The sequence below is a fragment of the Podarcis erhardii genome, assembly GCF_964252035.2.
Source record: "Podarcis erhardii genome assembly, chromosome: 1".
In the NCBI taxonomy this organism is placed as follows: Eukaryota; Metazoa; Chordata; class Lepidosauria; order Squamata; family Lacertidae; genus Podarcis; species Podarcis erhardii.
This window is the reverse complement of record NC_138497.1, coordinates 45,536,751-45,564,518: the sequence shown is the minus strand read 5'-3', so window position 1 is coordinate 45,564,518 and position 27,768 is coordinate 45,536,751. Positions and strand designations below refer to the sequence as shown.

Sequence of the window (27,768 nt, the reverse complement as noted above, 5' to 3'; positions counted from 1 at the left end):
TCCTTTGGAGTAAGGTATAGGCAGCAGGGACTGTGGTGTCTTTCTGATAGATGGTTTATTTACCCCTCCCCACCCTATCACTATATATAAGCGTCTGGTGACTTCTGTTTCAGTGTATCTGAAGAAGTGTGCATGCACACGAAAGCTCATACCCAGAACTAACTTAGTTGGTCTCTAAGGTGCTACTGGAAGGATTTTTTAAATTTTATTTACGTGTGTGTGTGTGTGTAGGAGTTTGCCATATTAACATCCCAAGAAGACCATGCTTCCCACATAGCCCGCAGCCTATTCAAACAGAAATCAAACATTGCTCGGATTCTCTGCCTTCTCTAGCACACCTCACGTCCGAAGCATGACCGCGGCCATGACGTCACGCCGGTGAGGTCCCCGTCCCCCGGTGACGACGAGAGGGCCGTGACGTGCGGTGCGCCGCCCGAGCCAATCCGGCGCGGCCCCATCACCCTCCCCGGCCGCTGAGCCTGGCGGGCCTGGGGGCGGAAGGGGCGGGGCGAGAGGGCCGGAGCGGGTTCTGCTGGTGACACTTCGCTGCGGAGGGGATGGCGGCGGGAGTGGCGTCGCTCTGCGGGATGCTGCAGCCTCTGTGGCGGCGCCGCCGCCGCTCAGGGCCGCCGCCGCTGCTGCTTCTCCAGCTGCTGCTCGTGTGGCCGCCGGGCCCCGCTGCGGCCGGCCAGCTCTCCAAGTGGCGGCTGCCGGTGCCCATGGTGAGCCAGCAGGGCCCCTCTCGCCGCCTCCGTCCCGTCCGGCGGGCTGCACGGACGGGTCCCCGGGAGAAAGAGGGCTGTCGGGGTGGTGGGGACCGGCCGCCTTGGGCGGTTCTGGCCGCTCAGTTTAGGACCCCGGCGAGCGAGTCTCCTGACCCGCGTCGCCAAGCTGCACGTGTGAACAGCGCAACCCGGAGCTTCCCTCCGTTCCTGCGCGCTGCCTTGTCGCTGCTCCAGGTGCATCGAGGGCCGGGGGCCTTGCCGGCTTCTCGTTGCATCTGCCAAGGCACTGCCAGCGCAGCGTGACTGCGGGGAGTGCCGTTTGCCGATTTTACGCACCCGGGCAAGGGTTTGCTCTACTTCCTCGTTTTGAACACCACGTTTAATTCGATCTCAAACCCTGGCCTCCTAACCTGTGGTCCGTGAAGTAATAACCAGGAAGAGTAGCTCCCTGAGCAGGTGCAGAGTGCATTTTCCTCGTAACCTCATTATTCGCTGCCCCCCCCCCCACTGGGAGAGAAAGAGATGGTTGTTCTTGTGGTGCTGAAACGTTGCCAGGTCGAGATCTCAGCCCCAGATCAGGGTTTTCCAACAAAAATTGCACATTGATCACAAAGAATCGCCTGATGCTAGCTGCTAGTAAGGAATGGTTTAATACGGATAATTGGATCTGTCCAGAGTGGTGAACATGCATGGGTGTGCTGTTTGTACAAAAAGTACAGGTGTTGTTTTTCAGAGATAATCTGTGCAAATAACTGCTCATGTGAGCAGGCAATGTAGGAGGAGCGATTCATGGAGAATCACAGTAGTTGTGTCTTGTACACAGAAGTTGCTGCTGTAATCTTATGTGTCCCTGCTCCAGGGTTACATTGCTCACAAAAGAGGATCACTGTTCGTTTGTGATGGAGGTAGTAACAGAATCCAGGACCTCATCTTTTGCAGCCAGAGTCCATGGCTGGAATATCATGTGGGGTTTTTGTGGGGGTTTTTTGGTAGTGATAATATACTCTTTGTAGGATTCCCATCAATTTTATACTTACTGAATTTCCTCCACACCCACCAGAGAGCTTTGGTATGTGTGCAACACTCCTGTGAGGTAGGCTAGCTTGACACAATGGGTGATACTAGAATACTGAGTGAGCTTTGTGGTTGGGTTGGGATTTGAACATGGGTCTCCCATTTCACCACATTGGCACCGTGTATCTATACATGTGTAGCCATTTTTTCCTTTATAGGCAGTCTTTAGTATCTGATGTACATTGTATGCATCATAGCCTTGAGCTGATCAGATACTGAAAGCGTCTCTTTTAAATGACGCTGCCAAGTTGTCAAATGCAATGTTTACTAACTGATCCACATTTAAGGCAGCACACATGCAAATATGTGAAAACCCACTGACATGAGAGTGTTGTCACAAGTTAAATGAACTGTGTCACCCTGTTGTCAAAACCAAACCCTTTATCCTGCAAAGTAGAGTGACTTATGCTAACACCAGATAATTTATCATGATTTGACAAACACTGAAAAGAATTGTAACACTCCTGTTCCCTGTGATTTTTGCTTCTGGTTTATATGTGTGGCCAAATTATCTTCACTGCTTGGCTGAACGTTAAAAGATGAAGGATTTGAATAGACCCACTGATTTCAAGACTAAGTCTGACTCAAATCTCAATGCTTTTATCTCCTGGTTATGAATACAGTACTCTGTGGTAACTTAGCACTGGATAAATTGTTCACTATAGCTCTGAAGAGATCAAAGGTATATGAATCATATGTGAATTAATTGACATGTCTGTGCCACTCTTCAGAATTGAGTGCAGGTAGTTTGCAAAAAAAATTATAATACAGTGGAATCCTACACATGTTTTCTTACAAGTTAATGCCACTGTTCAGTTGGACATATTCCCAAGTAAGTGGGTACATGGCTATTAGCACTTATGTGGTGTTTTCCCTCAGTCCTAAAAGCACTTTTCATACATCATCTTAATGATGGAGCTGTACAGCTTTCTCCACATGACTAATAGAGACTGAGGAGATATATTTGGTGTTGGCTGGGGCTGATGGGAATTGCAGTCTTAAATATCTGGAGAGCACCTGGTTGGCGAAGGCTGGCTTAAAGTATCAACTGATTTTGTGGATGAGTAAGATTTGAAATTAACACCTGATGCCTGCATGTTTCACTATCACCACCAACAAGAATCGATCAAAATGGATCACCTTCCTTACTTAGGAGTTTTTAGCACATGCATGTTCTTTGCTTGACAGCATCAAGTAATGACATGGTTGTGTGAATGAGCCTTCATAGATAAAATACCAGCATTTCCTGATGGTGACGCATGTAAATATGAAAAATAAAGTAGCGTCACTTTAAATAATGGGGCCAGATTCAACTAACCTGTTGTGCTAGTAGAAGCAAGTGCAAGGACCCCTTCTAATGAAGCCAGGCTTCGCTCCTCCCCTCCTCGCATACCCCTTGCATTTACTCCAAATCTGCTGTGTAGGGTTGGGAGAATTCCTGGAATAGTGCACCATCTGGGAGGAGATGGGAGATAGTTCCATCTGGCAAGTATTAGCGCACTGTTGAATTCTACCCTATAATTGTTTGTGGAATTCATTTAGATGTGACCCATCAATCATTGAGTAAGCAAGTAGTATACAGCAATGTATGTATCAACTTGTGATGCCTCATCTGTCTATGTTTACTCAGAAACATAGTAATTAATGAATAAGTAATTTCTCATTTCAGTAGGAATTATTCCCTGACAAATGGGCAGGTGGCTGCAACTTTAGCACTTCCTATACCTACCATTAATACAGCAACATGTAAGAGTACAAACGTAATGTGTATACAGGAGTACTTGAGATCAGAGGTGGGGAACTCATGGCGCTCCAGTTGTTGGCCTCCATCTCCTATCAGCCTCAACCAGAATGACCAATGGCCAGAGATGATGGGAGCTGTAGTCGGGCCCCATCTGGAAAGCTACAGGTTCCCTTTTCCTGCTTTAGAACATGCTTTTACAGATACATAGGAGTTTGACATTTTTGGGGTAATATAATATATTCTTATTTACCTAGTATTATTGCCAAGTAAAATATATACTAACTAAAGTTTTCTCATATATATATGATGGCCTTCCATTCGAGCTTCTTCTGTTTGCTTCCTTTTTTTCCTCTATAGGAGAAGAATTTATTTCACTTTGGAAAGATTCTCTTCAGCAACACTACCATTTTCCTAAAATGTAAGTGCATTCATACTATAGCTTATTGTATAATATGGCAGGCATTTTGTAATAGTTGAACAAGGCCCTGTTGGTCTTGTTTTTAAGACATCTGAAGGCAACCCTATATCGGGAAAATTTTAATGTCTAATGTTTTACCATTTTTAAAGGGCTGTAAGCCACCCAGAGTGGCTGGGGAAACACAGCCAGATGGGCAGGGTATAATTAAAATTACTATGATTATCTTTATGAAATTTTATCATCATACAAATCTCATAAATATTACAAAATCCCATACAAATTAATACAATCACCAGAGTAATTCACCTACACAGTCACACTACACAAGAATAATTTAAACGCACAACCTACATTCAGAGTCACTCGGCATTCACTCTCCTTATACCCACCAAATCACTCTACTCAATTCTCCCTTTAATGAAGCATTCAAACATTCAGCTAAGCAGTAATCATGTACCAAAAAATAAGTCTGCTAAAAACAAAATTGGCATGTAGAGCTTCCAAGCATTGCCCCAAATTTGTTTGCAAGGCTAATCAGTGTAATGTCCATGGACCATATAAAAAGGTAAAGGGACTGCTGACCATTAGGTCCAGTCGTGACCAGCTCTGGGGTTGCGGCGCTCATCTCGCTTTATTGGCCGAGGGAGCCGGCGTACAGCTTCCGGGTCATGTGACCAGCATGACTATGCCGCTTCTGGCGAACCAGAGCAGCGCATGGAAACGCCATTTACCTTCCCGCTGGAGCGGTACCTATTTAGGTGTTTTCGAACTGCTAGGTTGGCAGGAGCAGGGACCGAGCAACGGGAGCTCACCCCGTCGCGGGGATTCGAACCGCCGACCTTCTGATTGGCAAGTCCTACGCTCTGTGGTTTAACCCACAGCTCCACCCATGTCCCTTGGACCATATACATATAACCTAACAATGCCCGCCCCCGCCCCCCCCGGTGATTGATTTGTTAAGTTGACTACATTGGTTGTGCATTCTGGAAGTTAAGCTTTGTTCAGCATTTTACTGCCTGTCCCTGTTATATAGATTTTATTTCTATTTCAAAAGGGCAGCGTGCATAAAAATGTCATATGTTTATTATAACTATTATAATTATTTAAATTTATATACCACCTATACCCACAAGTCTCAGAGTGGTTCACAGGATAAAATTACAATATAAAAGCACAGAATACATAATCCAAATAAAAACAGAAACAACTGAATACCCCCCCCCAAAAGAAATCCTCATATTTTAAAAGGGCATTGGATGACAATCAACCAAAGGCCTAGTTAAAGATGTATAGTGTGTGATAGATTTTCTGGTCAGGCCACTTTTAAAAACACATAAAACACGTAAAAGGCACAATATAAAATGGCACGGCAGTGAACTGTAAAGCTCATTTGTTAGCCCTTTTCTTCTCTTGATACAAAGGGAGTCATTTGTTAGTGTGAGCTTGTGGCATTTCATGTTTTGTCCTGAAGGTTGCGTTCTTGGCATTAACTACCCTGTTTATCAGAGTTCGCCATATGGCTAGATGTTTGGGATACAGCTCTCTCAATCTTCCTGCCTCACTGCAATGTAATAAGCTGAGGTTCCAAATTATGACAGGCTGCTGTGTCAGCAAAGCACTCCTTTGTATGGAAAGGATCTTGCCATGCTGGATTACTTGCGGTTAGTGCAAATGCTGTGCTAGTCTATCATAGATGGGGGGATGATATGGTATGTTGAGTCCAATATTTGGATTAAAAAGCATTATTGTTATAATTGTTTCCAGATTGCCTAAACAGATAAGATGTTATTCATAAAACAAAAAGAAGACTTGGGTTGTTATGGGAAGCCCTCCTAGTGGGGTTAATGAGATGCTTTCAAGAACCTTTTAGTAATACAAAGAGAATATGATGCTTCCTGTGTTTCTTAAGTACTGTACTTCTCTTATTTCTTTAGTTGAAGGCGAGGAAAGTGCATGCGATCCGTCTCAAGGCTACAATGTCAGCTGGTACTTGAGGTATTGTGACTGCTACAATGAAGTCTTCAATTTTGGGGTAAGGAATTGGCATTAGGAACGACTGAAGTCATGCAATGTGTTGCTTAAATTATGCAATCTGCAAATTATGCAGTACCAAATAACCCCATCTGCTTTGATAGTTGAGCGTAGTTCGTTAGCCACTGTTGCCCGAGTTAGAGCTGTGCTAACTTAATTGATTTATGTTCTACCACATCCTTACAGGTTCAGGATACGCTATTTGGCCTCTGTCTCCAACAGGTTCACAAACTAAATGTGAGGTTGGCTGTCTTGAGGGAACAAAAAGGGGCAAACTAAAAGTAATATCCAGGCCCACGAGCAGAGTTCTAGGGTACATGGCGAGGTCATTGCAAAGTCATTGGCCCGACACTTTGCATGTCCCTCCCACTTGGCTTTTAAAGAACAGGGGAGGCAGCACATCATTCATGTGGTTCTTGTTCCATGTGAGAAGGCTGAGTTTGCAAGTGTGCACTCCTACTGGGGGCTGGGAGAGTCTGGCACAGACGACAGTGTGACCTTAGTACAGTGGCACCTCGGGTTAAGAACTTAATTCGTTCTGGAGGTCTGTTCTTAACCTGAAACTGTTCTTAACCTGACATACCACTTTAGCTAATGGGGCCTCCTGCTGACGCCGCACGATTTCTGTTCTCATCCTGAAGCAAAGTACCTGAGGTACTATTTCTGGGTTAGCGGAGTCTGTAACCTGAAGCATATGTAACCTGATTTACCACTGTAATGGGACCCAAGTTCAACCCTCCGATTCTCCCTCCACCTCGAATTTGGCCAGCCCTGCTGATTGGCCAGCCTCCACTTCATCTGCCCTAGGAACTTCTCTCAGGAGGCGGGACTGACTCAACCAACTCCTCCTCCCTTGCTGGGATATCTGACACCAACCATAAAGCGGAACCCTCTCTTGTGTTGCTGCTTGAATTCTCCCCAATAATGCCAAGGTTGCAAGTTCGAGCCCCATATGGGACAGCTGCATATTCCTGCATTGCAGAGGGTTGGATGAGATGATCCTCAGGGTCCCTTCCAATATTATGAGTCTGTGATTCTATTTTCCCTGCCCTGTATTTCATGGGAGGAGTTTGCTACTTAAAAGGGGAACCTTCCTGGAAATTGTAGATATAAATCAGTGCCCTTTAATGGTGTCATGAAAGGAGCAAACGAAGCTGCCTTGATAGAAGACATTTTGACTGCCTAACCCAGTATTATCTCCGCTGTCTGTAACTCCTTAGGGTTGCAGGCCACAATGTCATTCCTTCAAAGTATTATAACAGCCCACAGGCATAATTTCAGTATTTCTATTTTAATATTTTGCCTAATGCTCAACTGGATTTTTAAATTGCATTTTGATATGTATTGACCTTTTCATTATGATTTTATGATTGTAATATGTGAGGCCCGCTTTGAGATTATGTTTTTTAAAAGCTATTTTAAAAATGAAAAATCAACCTGTCTTTCGCATCACCTGTTACCGTATCCTTTTAATGGGGTGCCTGGCATTGATGTTTTAGGTGAGATGCAGGGTTGGATATCTTTTCAGTTTCTTAGCTGCTTGTTGAGTTAACCCCTTGTTTTCACTGACCCTTCAGCTAGATAGAGTCATACCTTGTTGTCTTGACAGGATGAGCAGGCAGAAATTTACGTTGGAAGTACTGTAGAAAACCGGCCAGGCTGGCCAGGATACTATGCCATGTCTTCGCGCTATTTCCCCAACTGTTCTGAACTCTTCAGACCACAGGTAGGGTGGAAGGAGGCGGGGGGGGGAATTGTTGGAGCTAAGGTTTTCTGGTGGCTTGAAGGTACACATATATCCATATTACTGGCCCTGAAAGAGCTTGTGGCATCATGCTGCCTTTGCAAAAGGCCATGTGAATTACTAAGGGACAGAAACTCCCCGAAAGATGGGGTTATAAGGAGACTGGGCTCTGGGTGAAGTGTGATGTTTCTATTTATAGGTCCTATTTGGCCTGTATGATGGTTTGGGTGCATTTTATTTGCATTTTAATTTTTTAAATTTAAAACTTCTGCGTCCTTGAACTCAGTCCCCACATAGTTCTGTGTCATTGTAACACTATGTAAAGAGTATTTTTGTTTATCTGAAATTCTATCTATCCATTTTTTATATCTTCTGGAACACACACACACACACACACACACACACACACACAAAAGTATATAATGCTTTGCCTGTATGGGGGTTGTTTTTTTGGGTGTGTTTGTGTCTTTCTGTATATGTGTGTATATACATGCACATAAAGAGTTTTTAAATTTTTTACTAGATTTTCTACAAAGAATTTGTTCACCCAGAACCCCTCTCAGGTGGAAAACAAGAGGATGGAGCAAACTATACCATTGTATCAGAGAATTCTGTAAGTATGAGAGAGGTGATATATAATACAGGAGAGGATCACTTTTGTGTTGGACCGTTCTTGGTCCCCTGGCTACTGGTTGACTTGTGTGTGCTGCTGGATAATGTCTGTGCTTGGCTTTCCCCCATTAAAACCACTAGGATTTGAAAATGCCTAATGCTAGGAACATTCTTTCACCTCTGGTGGACCTGCCCTAAAGTGAAGGTCTTCTGGGAAATGATATATAATGAGCTGAAAAAGGTATTTAAGTATACCTTCACTAAGAAACCAGAGGCCTTCCTTCTGGGTATTGTCGGCCAGAAGGTGTTAAAGAAGGATAGAACATTCTTTATGTATGCAACAACGGCAGCAAGGATACTCATCGCTAAGAACTGGAAAACTCAAGATCTACCCACACTGGAAGAATGGCAGATGCAGCTGATGGACTATATGCAACTGGCGGAGATGACTGGCAGAATTCGAGACCTGGGAGAAGAAAGGATTGAAGAAGATTGGAAGAAATTTAAGATTTATCTACAAAAATATTGTGATTTAGAGGAATGTTAATAAGGATGCTTGGTTATAAATAATTGGCCATCACTAAATTGGATCGGAAATTGATGATAAATGAGATTAAGAGAAACAAAAATTTGTTGGAGAATTGTTACATTATATTGAATTGAGTGGTTATAAATTTGCAAATAAGATGATAATTTGCTTGAAAAAAATTATTAATGATGTAAGTGGGAGCGGGAGACGTGAGGAAGTCCAAAGAAGTTATGAAATTTTGTTAAAACAACGCAATGCTGTTTATTATCTTTGTATTTCTTTTATAAAAAACCCTAATAAATATTTTATTAAAAAAAATAAAAATGAAAATGCCTAATGCTGATTTCTTAGTGCACATGATAGATTTGTACAAACTGTATGCTGATTTGTGGTTTAGATTAGATTGCACTCCTTTTCTTTTTCATTTTTCTCCCAGGCAATGAATGCTGTGATGAGAACCTGGCAAGATGGGCCTTATATCTTTATTGTGCAGATTGGAATTGTATCCTCAAAGGATGCCAATGTGAAAACTAAAAGAGCGACAAGTGACGAATTGCCAAAAGTTACGGCTTCCTCTGAGCCACAGGGAACACATTTTCACAGTGAGCCATGCGCAGTAGTTCATTTATGTTTGAAGTTTGTTCTAAATGCTTAGACACCACTCGCTGTTTGATCTCCAGGGTTGTATCTGCGGCAGATTTTCAAAGTGAGCCTTGAGCTTGCTGCAGGTGTAGCCGTGGATGCCAAGTGTTGTCGGACTGGATTCCAGAAGGGGAAGGAGGCAAGAGTTCATTGCTATTGTATACCAGGCCTTGGGCATTCAAGTGTAGTAATGGCTGCAGACACTTCAATTCTTGGAGTCTATTTGATACTCCCCTCCCCCCCAGTTGGCGCTCCTTTTTCCTTTAGCTATAGAATGCTTTTTTTCCTTAAAAATGTTTAGGGGTACTCTCATTTCCCTACTCATATTGAAATACTGCCCCTCAATGAGGCCAAACTTTGATTCACAAAATGTTTAGGGGTATGTGTCCCTCTGCTTCCCTCCCCCCTCCCCGAAAAAAGCACTGGATAGATGTTTAAAAGCCCATGTATTTCTGGAATGTTGCCAATACATGGGGACTTCTTCATAAATTTTAGTAGAGAAAAAGGAGAGGCTCAGACCACTCCTTGTTCTGCCATTAAAGGATGTGTATGCAGGCAGTAATCTGATTGTACTTCTTCCTGTATTTGAGTGAACAATCTGTTAAAGAAGCAGTTTGCCAGCTCTTGTACTACTAGCTTATGTGACCATTACAAGAGTAGAGGCTGTTACTTTCTTTCTCAGTGTACCATGAAACCCCCCCCCCCAAAAAAAAATACTTCCATAATTTCACTGTGGAGAGCAAAAGCAAGAAGAATTCTGGAATATCCTTACATGAATTCACTGAATAGAATCTTTGTGCTCACTGGTTGTTACTGCTACTATTAGTAAATTGTTGTGAGTTGCTGCTTTATGTTTTTAGTGGTTGTGTTGTTTTATGGATTTCATATATTGCTTTTATTTTGTTTGATTTTGCTGTAAACCACCCTGTGGTCTCCTAAATACATAAATCTAATATATATATATATATATATATATTGCAGAGCTGGAAAAGATGCAGAAAAGTCAAGCACAATAATCTGGCAGCTAAAGCAACCACCCAATGGGAAAGGTTGCAATGCTTAGGGCTTTTTAGTTTAGAAGGGGGGAAATGGTGAATAGGAAGGGACATTGTGCATTATAGGGAAAGCATGGATAGATTTTTTTTTCTTCCTCATAATATTAGAACCCAGGGCATCCACTGAACAGTGAGAGATGAAGGGCAGGCAAAAAGAAGTACTCCCCCCCCCAAAAAAAATAGTTGGAACTTTGGAATTCACTGCCACAGCATGTGATGATAGTTATTAACTTATATAGCTTTAAAACGGCAGTTAGATGAATTCATGGAGGATAAAGCTATCAATGACTGCTAATAAGTTACGATGGCTATATTCTGCCTCCCAGGATTATATGCAGAAAGCCTCTGGATACCTTCTGGTGGGGAACCAAAGTGGGAGAGGGCCTTCCCCTCCTCCCTGTGGGATTTTCAGAGGGATTTGGTTTGCTGCTGTACAAAACAGGATGTGGGACTATATTGGCTCTTGGCCTGATCCAGCAGGCTCTTCTCATGATCTTATGTATTCCTGATTCCCTACTTGTGCTTGTTTTGTGGCAGTGATCGTGGAAGTGAAGGGTCCGTATGAATACCTCTCCCTCGCAGATTATCCTCTCATGATCGTAAGTTGATGCCCGTGGTTTGTTTCAAGCACAAATCAGTTTTCACAAGTCTGGATGACAAGTGACCATTCTCAAGAAACTGGGGTGGGGTGGGGTGTAGCTCTGGGGCTTAAGCCTAGCATCAGATGTCACTGTTACTGAACATTTTTTGAGTGTTGTCGGCACTGGACACTGTGTAGAACACAGAAGCAAAAGGCTCCCTACTTTTAACAGCTTAGCGGCTGTTTCAGATACACAGGAAAGTGTTAAGAGGTCAGAGACTGACAGTGAGTGATGGGGAGAGCATAGTGGGGGAACAGGTAAGTGGGTTAGGATGGGTCAGTAGGAAAAAAACTATACAATTATGGTTGAGAAAACAGACACAGCTTGAGAAATGGAAAGTGAGTGGTATTCAACTAAATTTTACTCAGAGTAGACCCCTTGAAATTAAGGGACATCACTCAGGTTCATTGATTTTTATGGTTCTGCTCTGAGTAAATGTTAGTTGAATACCACCCAGTGTTGTTCATCTGGGCGCCCATGATGGATAGTTCTTTGCAGCAGTTCTTGCATGTAGTCTTTAATCGTCAATGTCCAATTCACCTTTCAAGTCAATCCTTCCCAGGACACACCTGGACCTTTTAAAATGACATGGCAGTATGCAATCTCTTTTTAAGACCCTTTCTCTGAAAGCAATCATGTAAGCATTTTCTTGCAATGTAGAAGCAGGTATTGTCAGTATAGCAATTAATGCAGAAATGGAATTTCTCAGGTACAAGTTTTTTGCCTCTCACATGGTAAAATCGCTGTTGCTTGTATTGTATTTATTTCTCTTCAGTGTGTTGATGCTTTCTCTATTAATGCCAGGGTGCTTTAATGTTGCCCTCTCTAGACAACTCTGCTACCATGCAAGAAAACCATTGATCCTTCTTTTGTGTAAATAAAGTGGTATTGATCTTCTTTTTTCTGGGGGAAGGTGAAATCCTTTTGCTTCTGTCGGAGATGTGATGTTTCCTTGTAAAACCAGGAAAGTGCCTCAAAAGGATCTCATTAGGTCAGGGAAACAAAAGTTTATAGATACAGTCAAACCTCGGTTTTCAAACATCTCAGCTGCTGAACGTTTCGGAAGCTGAACGCCAAAAACCCCCGGAAGTGAATGCTTCCGTTTTCGCACATTTCTTAATTTTCCCCGTTGAACTTGCTGACAGCCTTTGATTCTCAGTTTTCAATGTTTCGGAAGTCAAACGGACTTCTGGAATGGATTGTGTTTGCAAACCGAGGTTCCACTGTACAAACCTAGGAGACAGAGTCAGGCAAAGCTAAATTCAGTGAAATCTTTATTAGCATTTGTAGCAACACTACCGGTGGAGGGAGGGGTACAACCAGCAGTGCTTTGCGGAGGACGTATTCAAACCTTGTGCTAGCCTTGCCTTTATTCTTTTTGAATCTTAGTCCTAAAATATATTGGGGGGGGGGAGTTTCCCTCATGCACATTTTCACCTCCCACATACTTACTTAAACTGTGAAGATTTGTTAAATGAATAAATGCAGATAAGTAAACAGCTACAGAAATGCTGGTTGTAACTGGTTGAAATTGATACCCTTCTTTTTTTCTCTGTTTCATAGTTTTTCATGGTGATGTGCATTGTGTATGTGTTGTTTGGAGTTCTGTGGCTTGCGTGGTCAGCCTGCTACTGGCGAGATCTCCTGAGGATCCAGTTCTGGATTGGTGCAGTTATCTTACTGGGAATGTTAGAGAAAGCTGTCTTCTATGCGGAATTCCAGAATATCCGCTACAAAGGAGAATCTGGTATGTGGGAATAAAATTGTTAAATATTTCTGAGGACGCAAAACCATGGATTATTTGAAACCGTTGATCCATTAGCAATTTTATTTTTAGTGATAGAGTAGAAACATACAAATCTTCATCTCTTGTCACTATCTGTAGTTGATATCTGTCAGTTTAGCTTTTGTGGAGGGAGCAGTGTTTATTTGATGCAGACAGCTAGATTATCAGTCATGGAAGCATAAATCTTATTTCTGGTTTTGCATCCCGAGCCATCCTTTATGTGTGGATTAGTTAATGGATATTATTCTAAACATGTTTACTTCAGAGTTTTGTGGGGCATGCTTCCAAGTAAGTCTGCTCAGGATTTCAGCCATTGTGCAGATATCTCTCTTACCTGCGTATTGTGTACTGTGTGTTTTATCCTGTGCATTCTTTGTTCACAGTCCAAGGGGCATTGATACTGGCAGAGCTGCTCTCAGCACTGAAGCGCTCACTCGCTCGAACTCTTGTGATTATAGTGAGCCTGGGATACGGCATCGTCAAGTGAGTACTAGTGTTGGGCAAGCAGCAAAGTGCTCACCCCGAAAATCATTTATTCTCCTTGATCATTAGGATCAAACTCCCGAGTATCCCTCAAGGGTGTGGGTCCTCCATTTCACTTCTAATGCTGGAAATTCCCAATGCCAGGCCTCCTCAGCCTGCTACCGCTCTCCCTCTTCTAAAGCCCAGACACCAGATCTTGGGGAAGGGGGAGTCTGTAGGAGGTGAAGGAGGGCTCCAGTGATGTTGGGAGAAGGCTCAGAAGGAAAAGATGCACTCTTTCCCCATTGAGGATGATGGGACTGAACCACAAGTGGAATTGAGGTGAATGGTCCATTCAAGGTGGGCTGTGCCCACCTCATTCTGCTTGCTGTAAGTTGTGTGTTCCTCCTTTGAATGCTCACCCCGTTTGTAGTGAATTCTAGCTTGTCTGAAATTTCATACATTTTGAATCTGTGTTGTCAAAGGAGTTAGATGCATTTCACGTCTACTTGACCAATTATGATGGAAAACAGTTAATGCAGCAATATGAGCAATATGAATAAAACTGGCTAGGACTTGCTCTTGGGTGTGTTTCACATCCAAATCTGATATCAGCAGTACTAGGATAATGGAGGTGATTTGCAGCTGATATTATTGCTCTTTTATAATCCAGAGTTCCCGGTTAGACCAGTTACCTAGATGTGAAAATGACATTGGAGATGACCTAGATGATATGACTGATGTAATCTGTACAGCAGATATATGTCTTCCCATTGTTTTTCATTTCTCCCTTTATTCTCATTTCAGACCTCGCCTTGGAGTTACTCTTCACAAAGTAGTTGTGGCTGGAGCTCTCTATTTATTATTTTCTGGCATGGAAGGTGTCCTTAGAGTCACAGGGGTTAGTAATCACTTGCTGCAATTTCATACCTCTCATATACAGATCTTCACTTCCTACTAGGCAAGGCTGTATATATGCAGGTTCCACTTACTGAACACAATGCATTCTGTGGAACCCGTTGGTTAGGCACACGTTCACGTAATGAGTCCACAATTTCCACTAGTAAACTATGGAAATATTTCTAATGTGGGATTTGTCAGATCTCTCTCCCCCCCCCCCCCGGTGGTTTCTTCCTGAAATGGCTGCAGTTAATCAGCAAAAGAGAGACAAAGGAAAAAACAGATTTGTCCAATTTCTCCTGCTCCCTTATTTGTTTGATCTGGCTCCCACACCCATCCCTCTGTATTTTAGGCCCCAGAGTGGCTACTGCTGAACAGCAAAGCCCAAACAAACTAGGAAGTAAGGAAGTTGACTGTTCGGATGTCTGAATCAGCGGAGCATATTTATTTACATGCCAATAAGTGAATTTTTGGGTAGTGAGTATGCAGTTAGCGGGACCTGCGTATAATAGGTAATAAGGGATATTTGAATTTTATTGAATGAGCCTTTTTACTGTGCATCTGGTCTACACTCTTTCCACTAAAACATGTTTAAAAAGAGGCTACTTGCCCCTTATCTAACTGTACTGTACTGTACTGTACTGTAAAGGCTTGTGCAGATTAATATTGGCTTCATTTTTGTCTTTTGTGACTCAACCCTGCTTTGTTCCTATTATATCTGTTGCTTCCTTTGTGTGTGTGTGTGCGCGCGTGCACACACACATTCAAAAGATAAATTTCACTGACAGTTCTTCCTCACTTTCATTTGGTTTGCATTTCTTCATTGCTATATGTTGTGCAGCTGTGTAATGTTACAGCCCTGTGTGCAGAAAGGTGATTATGCCTCTAATACGGGAACCTTGAAAAGACCAGCTAACCAGCTGTGAATACATTGTGTAGATAATGCAGATCTGTGTCAGGTGAAATAACGTAGAGATAGTGTGCATTCTTAGCTGCAGTAAAATTAGAAAAGGAAGTTCCTTCTTTTTTCAGTGGATTTTAGCAGGTGATCATGGTATAAGGTGGTATTCAACTAAGTCATAGAGTGGGCCCATTGAAATCATACTCTGGGCGTGATTTAATCAGATATCCTCCACAGGTTATATTATCTGTTTCTAAAAATGTAGCAATATATTACTGGAAATCAGGAAGTATAACATTTTTGAAATGTTTTCCCTGAGTTGCGTTTTGAATAATAATAACATGAAGAGGAACATGAGTTTTACATAAATCATGCACAAGTCAGTGATAGCATATAGAGCTGTGAAGTCACATGGCTTTGACTATCCTTTGAAGAATATTTGCCCCTGGGTGACCTGTTGTCCTGTGCTTGATAGAAGTCAACTGTGTAGCAGCCATTGTCCCTCAGCTCTGTGTTGGGCCCTGTTTTGCAGGAGTGGTTCATCTTTTAATCATGCATTTATCATGTATTTCAGTAAACTGATTCTCTTTTTGGTACTTTTCCAGTCTTTCCATGGTGTTACAGCTGTGGTAGCTAACTTCGGGCTGTCTATCATTGACTCCTGTATTATTTATTGGATATCCTTTCAGAAGTGCCGTAGTACGGTTTGCATTTATGAACAATGTCAGTATAAATCCTGGATGTTTGGTGATTGAGAAAATATGTTGTACGAAGAGGTATGGGAAGAAGTGAACAGCTAGTTAAATTACGCTTGTATCATTCCTTCCTAAAGCTTTCCTAGTTTGTTTTTAGAGCTCAGCAGTGAGTAAGCCACCTTATGAATGAACGGCAACATTTGCCAGAGCTATGAGCAATAAGCAGATGGTCCAACCACAGAAATTTCAGCATCGGTGGGGTGTAAATCTCAACGGTGTACTGAAATTCCATTGATTTTGATGAGATTAATACTCCTTTTCTTCCCTTTGATTGTGTGTGCTGTAAATGTTACAGTTTATGGCTGGGTGCGTATTTTGCGCTATGTGAGTTCTTGTAAAACCAGGGCAATCTCCCCTCACTGCTGCTTGATGGAATGGTTCTTGCTGGGTGTCAGAAATATACAGCTTTCAATAGATCAATAGCTTTCCTGTCAGGCAGAATGGCTGGACAGTACTCTGGTCCATCAATGGAGCCTTAAACTCCCAGTGCGGTTTTAAATCTAGAAAATATCTGAATACTGTGAATCTAAGGGATCAGGACTTGTATCTTTCAGCTTTTCTGCAACATTTTTTAAAAATTGGCTTAATACTAACCTCTTTTTTCTTTGAACAAAGAAAATACATATTTGGTGTTCTACATTAATGTAATAATAATAATAATAATAATAGTAATAATAATATTTATTTACACCCCACCCATCTGGCTGGGTTTCCCCTGCCACTCTGGGGAACTGCATGCTTGGGGTTGCAGTCCTTTACACGCTTCCCTGGGAGTAAATCCCACTGAACTCAGTTGGACTTCTGAGTAGACATGCTTAGGGCTGCGCTGAAAGTCTTGAATCTTGCTTCCAGTCGGCCTTGGTCTCAATGCCTTTTTCTCTTTGTCTCTCTAGGCACAGAATGATCTTGCCTCCTTGGCTTTTATTCCACTGGCTTTCCTAGATACTGCCCTCTGTTGGTGGATATCCTTCTTCACTGGCTTATTTCAAGGACTGCTATTTCTTTGGAGTTGGGTTTTCATGGTGGGTGGTATCTATTGCAAGTGTTCTGCCCGATTCTGTTGTTGCTTTATTTTCCTTCACAAACAAAATTTCTTTAAGGTGGTCATCCTAACTACACTTCCAAGGGGAAAACCCCCATTGAATTCAATGGAATTTTCTACCGAGTCAGAATGCTTAACGCCAGACTCACAGTCTGCTGACTCAAGAACACGGTGAAAGATGTACTTTTACAGCTAACATGGCAGATCTGATAGAGTAAGAAATGGTTGCCAGTTTTGGAGATGACCTTGGTGCCGTGATGTCACTGGCTTCTGATTGCTGAGGTGATTCCTTCGCGTTTCTGTAGCGGGAAGAGCTATCTCTACTGAAAACATTGCGTGGATAGGCGGAGTCCCCCAAACCCTGGGCGGCCCCGTGTGGAATAACGACTCAAGACAACGTGCTATGGGATTAAAATTGGCCACGACTTTATTGTGTTTCAGATGTGGGTAGACCTTGGCTCAGGCATTGGGCGTTTATCCCTCCCAGCCCCCCACCGGGGATCTGGGGAACATTAGGGTTATCCAGTGTGTGGGGGGGATGGGCTGGCTCTGGAGAACATATGTTCAAGCAGAGTGAGCCCGTCCCCGTTATGCCGCTGTTGCAGGGGAGAGCAATGGCAACCTCTAGGCGTACGGCCAAAGCCTCCCCTCAAACAACCCCTTAAACGGGGAACCCTGGTATCGCTGCCGCAGAGAGGACGGAGGCGTGGGTCACCGCTGCATGCCCTTCCCCATTTAGGAAAGATAGACTAAAGGATTCCGCCCAAGGCCAAAGTTGTGACGTTTTGCTACGGGAAAGGCAAACCTGCCAATGCAGGAGAATTCCTTTCCGGCCCTTCAACAGCGACCCTGACGTAGCAGCGCCCGCGTACCTGTGGAGAAAGGGTTAACTTGCAAAAGAAGTCTTAACTGAGGGTGGGTAGGGTGGGAGAAGCTCTGGAGCCAACTGAGATTCCCAGGTAAGAAGCTCCCCCTATTGTGTGGGCAGGTAGTCCCTCCCCCTACCTGGCCTGATCACCTTGGCAACGCCTCCCAGGCAGGATTGGGCAACTGGCTGAGGTAGGCGGAGACCTCCAGGTATCGCACCTGGGGAAGGCAAAGCCAAGTCTGTGCGAATGGTGCTGCATAGGGTCCAGGGGCTGTGCGCGACTACGCAAAGGGCACCCCCCATTTAATGTGGGGAGCAGTCATTATGTGCAGGCTAGCCTTCAGAAGTTGGATAACTAAAGTGGGCAGAGTTGTTCCTTATCTGCAAATAGATAGCTCTTCCTGATGCAGCCTCATGTTCTCCTGCAGCCCTCGTGTGGACACCACTGAGTGTTGTGTTCACATGTGCGTGCTTAACACTGGAGATCTATTGTTTGAAAACAAGTCACTACATTGATGCCCTGGTATCATAGAGGGTCCCCACACCATCGCTGCATATTCTGTCTGTGTGGGTGGGCTTTTTAAAGTGAGAAGCCTTTGAGGATCACCATACCAAAGCATTTTTATAGCCTTATGTGAGGACCACAATATTTGAGTCACTGCTGAGTGTAAGTGGTAATTGAAGCACAGTGTAGGAATAATGGGTGTGTAAGTTCATTCTTTATTTTAATAGGCTACCATTGCTTTGGGGTTCGTAAGCTTAAGGGTCAGTTTGATATGTTAGTATTTCTGTGTATATTGCGTCGAATACCTTTAGTAATTGGGCTGTGCCTGTTGTCAAGCTTGATTTTTCTTGACTTACCATACATATTCATCAGTTTGACTCAGACAATGAAGTTGTTAAAACTTAGGAGGAATGTTGTGAAGCTCTCTCTCTACCGACACTTCACCAACACTCTAATTTTGGCAATAGCAGGTGAGCTTTAGAAATATTTCCTTCCAAAATGTTTTATGGGACCTTTTTGAGCCAGATGTTATTTGAGATATCTACCACTCCATTGTTCATTCTGTCATGTCTGTGTTATAATTTGCCCTCAGTTCAGTGCCTGTACCCTAAATAGAAAGCGCAGAGACCTGTTCGACAGTGGTGCGGACTCCCTCGGAAAGTGGTGGACTCTCAGAGGTTTTAAATCAGGAGTTTAAATTCATGACCATTTGTCATGAATGCTTTAGTTGAGAGTTCTCATTGCAGGGGGTTGGACTAGGTGATCCTCAGGGTCTCTGTCTACAATTCTGATTCTATTAAATAAAAGGGGATGCCTGAAAACAAATAAAAAAGTTCTAATTTCATGACTTCTTGGTCGTGTTTGGACACAACGCTGAGTCATTAGTTAAGGTTAAATAAATCACATTGTGCGTGAGCATTCCTGCTTTGTTCTTCCTCTAGTGGAAGTAGCTGGCTTAGTGTTATGTCTGAACTAGGACTTGTGGCTTGTTTCTCTCCAGGCAAACTGCGACCTGAAATTAAAGTTTGTTTTTGGCGTCCTGGTCATGGCTTGTTTCTTAATGTTGCCTGCAAACCTGTGTTTGTTTGTATTTTGTTTCTTTCAAGCAAACACAAGCTTAGGGTACAATGCCAAGCCAGCCATTCTTCACCCCAACAGGCCTACTGAACTTACTATCAAGCTGCCAGAGCAGAATTTTCATTCCCCTGTCTTTTATTTTCATTTTCAAGGTTTTGCTCTTACTATACAAAGTCCTTAAGAGCTTGGGATCAGTTAAGTAAGCCCCATATATGCTTACTTATCATTCCACATTGGTTAGAAGTTGATCTTTCAGCAAGGCAGCCCTTGGAACTCCCTGCCTATTAACATCAGGCAGCTGCTCTCACTATATTGCTCTAGACACCTGCTGGAAAGGCTATCTAAATATGTAATTCTAAGTCTGCTTACAGATGTAGACTTTGCCTGGATAAATATGACAATATTTGGAACGAGTTTATACAAAATGTAGTAGCCTGTTAATATTTACATACTGTAAGTGATAGGATAATAATATCCAATTTATAAAATAATTTATGGGTTAGAGTATTTTTTGTATATATTCATATAATATTTTTCTCCCCTTTACACATTTTTATGCCTTTTCTTTTTCTTTGTATCTCTTTATTTCTTTATAATTGAAAACCTTTCGATAAAATATTAGTATAAAAACAGATATATAATTCTGCATTGTATTTAAATTTTGCTAGCTTTATTTGTGTATTATTGATAATTATTTTATATTGTTTTACATAAAATGCTTAGAGATAAGTCTAGATTCAGCAGTTTAGAATTCTTTCTAAATAAATATTTTTAGACAGATTTTAGACAGATACAGAACAAATGCTCAAAGGGGCTTTTACTGCACAAAGAAATGTGCCAACTGATGACCACAAGCCCAATAACACACATTGCTGCTTGACACAATCCCCATGGTTATAGATGATTTAAAAGCAAATAACCTAAAATGTCTTAATCTTAAAAGAGGAGTTCTGCAGTTCATTTGCAGTTGCTAATATTTCACCAAATGTGTGTGTCTATCCCCACTCTTTAGCATCTGTTGTTTTTATCATCTGGACCACTATGAAATTCAGGCTGGTAGACTGTCAGTCGGTAAGTGTGATGTGACTTTTCCCCTACTCCAAACTGCTATGGAGAGTATGCTTTTGTTTGATAAGCTGGTGGCTAAGGATTGTGACAGGGACGCGGGTGGCGCTGTGGGTTAAACCACAGAGCCTAGGACTTGCCGATCAGAAGGTCGGCGGTTCGAATCCTCACGATGGGGTGAGCTCCCTTTGCTCGTTCCCTGCTCCTGCCAACCTAGCAGTTCAAAAGCATGTCAAAAGTGCAAGTGGCAGGAAGGTAAACGGCGTTTCCGTGCACTGCTCTGGTTCGCCAAAAACAGCTTAGTCATGCTGGCCACATGACCCAGAAGCTGTACGCCGGCTCCCTCGGCCAATAAAGCGAGATGAGCGCCGCAACCCCAGAGTCGGTTACGACTGGACCTAATGGTCAGGGGTCCCTTTACCTTTACGGATTGTGTCTGAATTTAATTCAAACTCTGTGCCCTGCTTCTCCTTGAAATGTTGGCATTTCTCTCTCTCTCTCTCTCTCTCTCTCTCTCTCTCTCTCTCTCTCTTTTTGAAGTGGTCTTTCCTTCCTGGGTGTATATCTTATCTATCTTTTAATAACAGGATTGGCGGGAGCTGTGGGTGGATGATGCCATCTGGAGACTTTTGTTTTCAATGATCCTTTTTGCCATCATGGTTCTTTGGAGGCCGTCTGCCAACAATCAGAGGTATAACATTATCTTTTTTTTTTAAATTGAAAACAATAACACCATAACAGTCATGTCCTATAGATCAGTTGATCCACAGCAGTCCTTGCCAGCCTAGTTCCAGGCACTGATGGGAGTTGTAGCTCAACAACATCTGGAGGTTGCCAGATGGTGAAGACTGATTCAAAGCAGCCATCTTGTCCTGTCTGACTACAGTGGAACCTTGAGTTGCGGACGTAATGGGTGGCACTATAGTCTCTTGGGCTTGCTGTTCGGAAGCTTGGTGGTTCAAATCCCCACAACGGGTTGAGCTCCTGTTTCTCTGTACCAGCTCCTGCCAACCTAGCAGTCTGAAAGCACACCAGTGCAAGTAGATAAAGAGGTACCGCTGTGGCAGGAACGTAAACAGCGTTTCTGTGCGCTCTGGCTTCTGCCATGGTGTTCCATTGCACTAGAAGCAGTTTAGTCATGCTGGCCACATGACCCGGAAAGCTATCTGTGGACAAACGCCGGCTCCCTCGGCCTGAAAGTGAGATGAGCACTTCAAGCCCATAGTCGCCTTTGACTGGACTTAACCGTCCAGGGGTCCTTTACCTTTACCGTAATAAAGAAAGAAGTCTGTGAAAAATGTGTGTGTGTTTGTGTGTGTGTGTTTGTATTTCTGTGTTTGTGTGCTTTATTAATTTTTTTCTTTCCGAAAGGTTTGCTTTTTCACCATTGTCTGAGGAAGAGGAGGAGGATGAACAGAAGGAGCCAATGCTGAAAGAGAGCTTTGGTAAGAAGAAAATCTTCTGCTATATAAATGCAATTTTAGTTCCAGTGGCCACCCTGATAACATTGCTCTGCTTCCCTCTCCCGGGAATTGCTTCCCAACAAGCCTATCTCCGGTGCACTTACCTGAAGCCATTTAATTGGGTTCTATATTCCTTCCCCCTCTGAGCGTGGCAAAGAAATAAGATGTTGGGGATTTCTATTATAGATTCACATTAAAACAATAATAAACTTGAATCATAATCTAGGTGGCGCTGTTGAATGGGCTTTATTTCTTTCTGGTATCTTACACAGAGGGAATGAAAATGAGGAGTTCAAAACAAGAGTCAAACGGAAACCCTAAAGCCAGCAAAGCAGTAAGTTTGATTGTTGGAGGTGGCGGTGGTGGAACTTTCAAGAAAATTATTTTAAGATGCTTGACTAGATGATAAGTTGCTCCTAGGAATCTGCCCATACTTCATATGGCACAATTGGTGCCCAATGTTGGTAATATAAAAATAAGTGACATGATCAGGCTGAGACATTTTGAGGAAAACAAGAGGTGCAACAACAACAATCCCTATAAATGTTGATTTAGAACCTTTTTGATCTATACCAAAGAATTTCCTATATGAGATCATGAAAGTCTTTTATATCTGCTAAATCTTGGAATGTGTCTTTCATATGTATTGTACAGTAGTAGAATGGAAAAAATGAAATAGAGTAAACCTTGCTATTTGCATGCTTTTAACTTGTACACATTCAGATTTATGTGTGTGGCCAAAAAATTAAAAGTGGGTGGAAAAGGGAGGGGTTCTGGGGAAAATGACTTTGGCGATCCCACCTGCCATTGAAGTCAATGGGTTTTGGCTATACGGGATTTTGGCTTTAGGTGTGATCCCCAGAACATAACTGTATACAGGCCTACTGTATATGAATTATCTATTGTAGCCATGTTAACTAACTATTTTAGAATTAAAGAAGGAAGGGAATGTGTGTGTTTTTAAATTGAAAATGGCTCTTGAGTACTGGAAAAACAAGGCATTTTGGATATTACATGTTTCTTTAATTGCCCTTTAAAAGGAAATTTTTTGATAGTTTTCAGCTTAGTTTTTTCAAATCTTTTTGTAAACGATAGATTTTCTTTTTATTTAAGATGTCGTAATTATTTATATCCTCCACAAAAAATAAGCGGAAGAGACAAAGGAATGTCAAATATAGTTAATCACCTTTTCTGTAGGGAAAATTTACACAACATATTTTTGGTGGTTTCATAGCAAAATGTTATGTAATGTTATTTTTAAGTAGAATAACCATTTCTGAAACACATGGCCTCTTTTTTAAAAATAAAAAATCTAGCAGGAAGATGATTTGAAATGGGTGGAAGAGAATGTTCCTTCTTCAGTGACGGACGTGTAAGTACATGTAATTTGACTTATATTTGTAGTAAATATACTGGAAGCAAAATGAATGAAAACAGTAATAATTTTCTCGAATATTGGTAATGTTGCCAGTTGCATCCTAGAACTGGTGTGGACTTTTTCTGGTTTCTGCTTGGGGGGTGCCAGCTAGCAGTCCCTAATACAGACTTCAAATCCAACTTGTGACCTGCTGCTACTTGCTGCTGCAGCCCATGAAAGTCCCTGTTAGTCTGCATTAGGGACAGGGACTATTGCCAACTGCATTTATTGTGCTTTCTTTTATACCGTGCTGTAAGTCTTCATTTGGTAAAATGTACTTTCTGCTCTAAATCTTGGAAAACTACCTGCATTTCACGCTAGTGCTATTGCGATAAATTCCCAGTGATAATGTTTCTTTTCAGTACTGTGCCTGTTGTTAAAGTTCGTTCTTTCTTTTCATTCCTCTCAATCCAGTGCTCTCCCGGCGCTTCTGGATTCTGATGAGGTCAGTAAACAAACCTTCAGCAGCAATTTAAGTCTTGTGACACAACAGGGGAGTCATGAGCCCAAGTATTAAGGAAATGATTTTGGCCTCTCAAAACTGAAATGCTCTATCCGTTCCAGTCAGTGCATCAAGGAACTAATAAAAGCAAAATGGAAGCACTGTTAAATACAGATCAGAGCTTTTATATGACACAAGTACTTTGGAACTTTTAACTATCTGATTTTTTATTTTATACGATTTGCTACGTGGAGCCACTGCTTTTTTGACAGTGCACTTAAAGCATTTGAGGGCAGGGCTGTGGCGCAGTGCTGGAGCACTTGCTTTGCATGCAAAATTAGATTCAAATTAGGTAGGGCTAGCTACCTTCAGTTGCTACCAGTCAGTGTGGACATTACTGAGTTACATGAACCCAGTGGTCTGACTTTAAGGCAGGTTCCTGTGTTCTGTTTCACACTTTTAATTTGTGGCTTGCCATTTAATAGACACGACACAAAAGAAAAAAAGGACTTTGACGGATGAGGACAATAAACAAAATTCAGGATACCAAACCTGATTGTTTCCATCTCCGCTCATGAGAGTTGCATCAGTTTTGAATTGTTAATTTGTGGCTTCAACTTCGTTGTTAGCTGCTTTGAGTTTTTCAGGGGGCAAGATAGCTATGTTTTAAATGAATGAATGAATGAATGCAGTTACTCATAGTTAAAGTTTGATTGAGAAGGAGGACTAAAATGGAGTGAAGCTTTGTGGGCTTTTGAAGAGACTTGAAAGACTAGAGAAATGATTTCACTGAGGAATTCTGGTTGTGCTCTAGGCATATGGAGTGGAAAGGTGAAATGGAGAATATCCTTTAAGAGCAAACTACCTTTAGGCAGCTAAGTGTAGTAGGGTTTGTTGACTGAAGGTCATGGGAAGGAGTACATTGGGATATTAGGACAGATTGGGTGGAACTAGTTTAGAGAGTTGTAAGGGCAAGGACAAGGGGTTTGTGTAGGCAGTAAAAGGAACAGGAAGCCATTGCTGGGATTTGAGGAGTGATGAGAGATGAATGCTGCAAATTCAGCAGACAAATTCTGAGCATTACAATATGCATTCCAAGCCCATAGATAAGCATTCAGAGTGTGTTTCAGGAAAAAACATTTTCTGTTCAGTCTCTGACCCGAGACATGTATGACTACTATTTGCATACACTGTGATTTCATTTTCATTTTCAGTATGGTAAAGTTCCTTGCAGTGTGACTTCTATCCATTATTTTTTGTGCCAAATAGTTCTTCTGGGCGTGCTCCTATCGGATATTTTCCAAGCTTTCAGTCAATCTTTAGGGCATGTAACAGTTTTCACTTACAGCTCAAAAGAATGTTCATCACATGAATGACAAAAGTCACATGATGTTCACTTAACGATGCCTAAAAGGAATTAGTTCTAATGTTAACATTAAAAAAAGAAAAGAAATGTGAAACCTCATTGTGACCCATATATTAATATTGCAGGAAAGAATGATCACACATTTTGAAAGATCTAAAATGGAATGAATAAGGACAGTTTGCTTGACAAGGCTTCCTGCTGTTGAAGAAAGGAAGAAACGTTTTTCTCCCATGGAATGCTGCATTCTTCTGATATGTTCTGTGACGTTCACCTTTGGACATTGTTCTCAGAGGAAAGAACATTTTGCTTGGATCACTGTGGAAGGAATCACACACATATTGATACACCTAGGAAAATGTTTGAATTTGCATTGCTGCTGCAAGTGTGGGTTTTAAGCCATTTAAACGTCTTGATTGCAGCACGTCTTTACTTTTTAAACATTCTAGTCAAGCTAAATCTAAAACTTTTAACAACTGCCTGAGGAATGGTTAATTCAATATTACAGCTAAATCCCTCATGTTTTAACCACAGTGGGAAGAGGGGAAGAGTGATTGATGGTTTCCCCAAACCAGCACAGGTGTTCTAGAGACAAAGGCAAGCTCAAGCTTATAGACAGGTACCAGCGATTGCTCAGTAAGATGCTACGTATTTAAAAAACTCTGTATCCAGCATCTGGGACAGTGTGTGTAGGATTGAATCTCGCCAGCCCAGTAAAGGACTGGTACCCATGAGAGATGCCAGAATCAACCATCTGTAAATGAGCCTTGCCCACAGTAGTGTGCATGCAGCAAACTGCTGTGTGCAGTAATCTATGGATCAGGGTCAGTGCCTTGCATTTTTATTGGATGTAGCAGCTTCTGACTGAAGATTCTGGTACCTGGCTGGTGAAAAGGAGAAAGTTTTAGAATGAGAACTCCTAGTTATGGGAAACAATTAACGCATCACGAGGGAAGGAGGTATTTGGGGAAATTTAGGATTCCTAATATTTTTGGCAAGATCAAGTGCAATTTTATTCACTCTACTGTGTAGGAAAGATAGTCTATTTTAAGTTTTTCGTACGTAGATGCAGTGATCGCTTACGTGTTTGGTACATATCTCGTTGCTGGCAATGGGGTGTGAGCATGAGCAGTTAACTATTCAAATCAGAGCAGAGTGCAATTTAAATAATTTTTAAAAAACAACCCTCAGCACTTATTCACTGACCTTGACCAGCCCCATGCCTTTAGCCTGTGCTTCTAATATTGTTGCTTTGGAGCATATTCCATAGACTCACAAATGCACTTGTGTTGGAGTCAACCTCCCCGTACATGTTGACTCTTTGAATGAGGCCTGTTCAGGCTGTGACCCACTGAGTCCATTGCAGCCCATAGCCGTGTCTGTGGCTTGTCAAATGCTTGACAACCTTCCTTCCTGTTTTTGCAGCTCTAGACAGACAGCAAAAGCAGTCGGGGGGTGTTACGCCACAAGTTGTGCAGTCCTATCCTAAAAGTTTGTATATGTCAGACTAACCTATCCTAGATGTTCACATATTCTACACAGAACTGTGACTTCAGATAGCAGCTTGTTCCTGTTGCTCTTCTCAAATAACTCCTGAATAGACCTGGTGTCTGCACTACATATCCTTGCCAGCTTCCAGGTCCCCCAGTACCTGTCCTGGGATTATTGAGCCACAGTGTGGCATCATTCTGATGCAATGTAGGAAAGTTAAAGTGGTGGCTCATAGCCACCTGCCATTGCTTCCAAGTAAATCCACGTCCAGGGGCCCAGGGCCCACCTGAGAGCACCTCCAAACCTGAATCTGGCCCTAAATACACATTCATATACCATATCCAACACTTTGTCGATTTATAAAGTTCATAATAGCCCAGTCCCTAGGGCCAGAAGCATCCTATTATACTTCCAGTGACTCCAAACATTCTGCTACAATTATTCCCATCTAGTCGCCTTTCAGTTAGTTGTTCCTTGTCCCACCTTCCTTCCTACTATGATCTTTAATAAAGAGCCACCTCTGACAACATGCTTTTATAATGAAATGTATTTGAAAATTCAAGTACCTCACAGGATTTTGTAAAAAGAGATTCTCAGAAAATTAAGCCTGTCACCGAGATATTAAAAGTCCTGTAAAGGGGGCAAATTGTTTATAACAACAACAAACATTCTCCTGCAATAATTTAAGCAAATATGCTGTTTTGGGATGTTTCTGTTCTGGGTGTCTTGTGGGAGGGAAGGATTTTTTGGGGGTATTTTTCAAATGTTAGTGCCAAAATTTGGGCTTCAATGCTGGTTTTTGACACTTTCAGCCCTCTAGCAGCAGAACCTGGAATTAGGATTTCACATTAAATGTGGCATTGTTTGGATTTTGCTTTCCAGAGGCGTTTTAGCTGTACTTATGTATAAGTGGTTTGGTAATGGGTTTTCCTGTAACTTACAGGCACTCTTTCATTTGATTCAATCCGAGTTGCAAATTTCTGTTCTGTATAATAAAATCCTTTTTTTTTCTTAAA

At 42.1% G+C, this 27,768-nt stretch overlaps 1 protein-coding gene across 2 annotated transcripts; it reads left to right on the top strand.

Moving 5' to 3' along the window:
- The first annotated feature begins 516 nt into the window (after positions 1-516).
- Positions 517-27,768, top strand: TMEM87A (transmembrane protein 87A). Of its 2 annotated transcripts, none has more exons than XM_081861742.1 (19): positions 517-722; positions 3,901-3,961; positions 5,896-5,993; positions 7,602-7,718; positions 8,260-8,349; positions 9,314-9,479; positions 11,112-11,173; positions 12,779-12,962; positions 13,385-13,484; positions 14,271-14,364; positions 15,870-15,945; positions 18,800-18,904; positions 20,524-20,582; positions 21,164-21,267; positions 21,948-22,021; positions 22,312-22,373; positions 23,356-23,411; positions 23,871-23,901; positions 25,390-27,768. In XM_081861742.1, the coding sequence occupies exons 1-19, from the start codon at positions 558-560 to the stop codon at positions 25,429-25,431; spliced, it is 1,746 nt and encodes a 581-aa protein (XP_081717868.1). In that variant the 5' UTR covers positions 517-557; the 3' UTR covers positions 25,432-27,768. The 2 variants fall into 2 exon arrangements, with proteins under 2 accessions (XP_081717868.1, XP_081717869.1); XM_081861743.1 differs by lacking the exon at positions 15,870-15,945 and adding an exon at positions 16,913-16,985 and having other exon boundaries at positions 518-722.

Excerpts from the sequence above, each read along its gene's own strand:
- TMEM87A (XM_081861742.1), top strand. The coding sequence starts at position 558 with ATGGCGGCGGGAGTGGCGTCGCTCTGCGGGATGCTGCAGCCTCTGTGG. Across the intron at positions 9,480-11,111 it reads ACAGGGAACACATTTTCACA|TGATCGTGGAAGTGAAGGGT; the intron begins GTGAGCCATGCG and ends GTTTTGTGGCAG. Across the intron at positions 23,412-23,870 it reads CCTTCTTCAGTGACGGACGT|TGCTCTCCCGGCGCTTCTGG; the intron begins GTAAGTACATGT and ends CTCTCAATCCAG.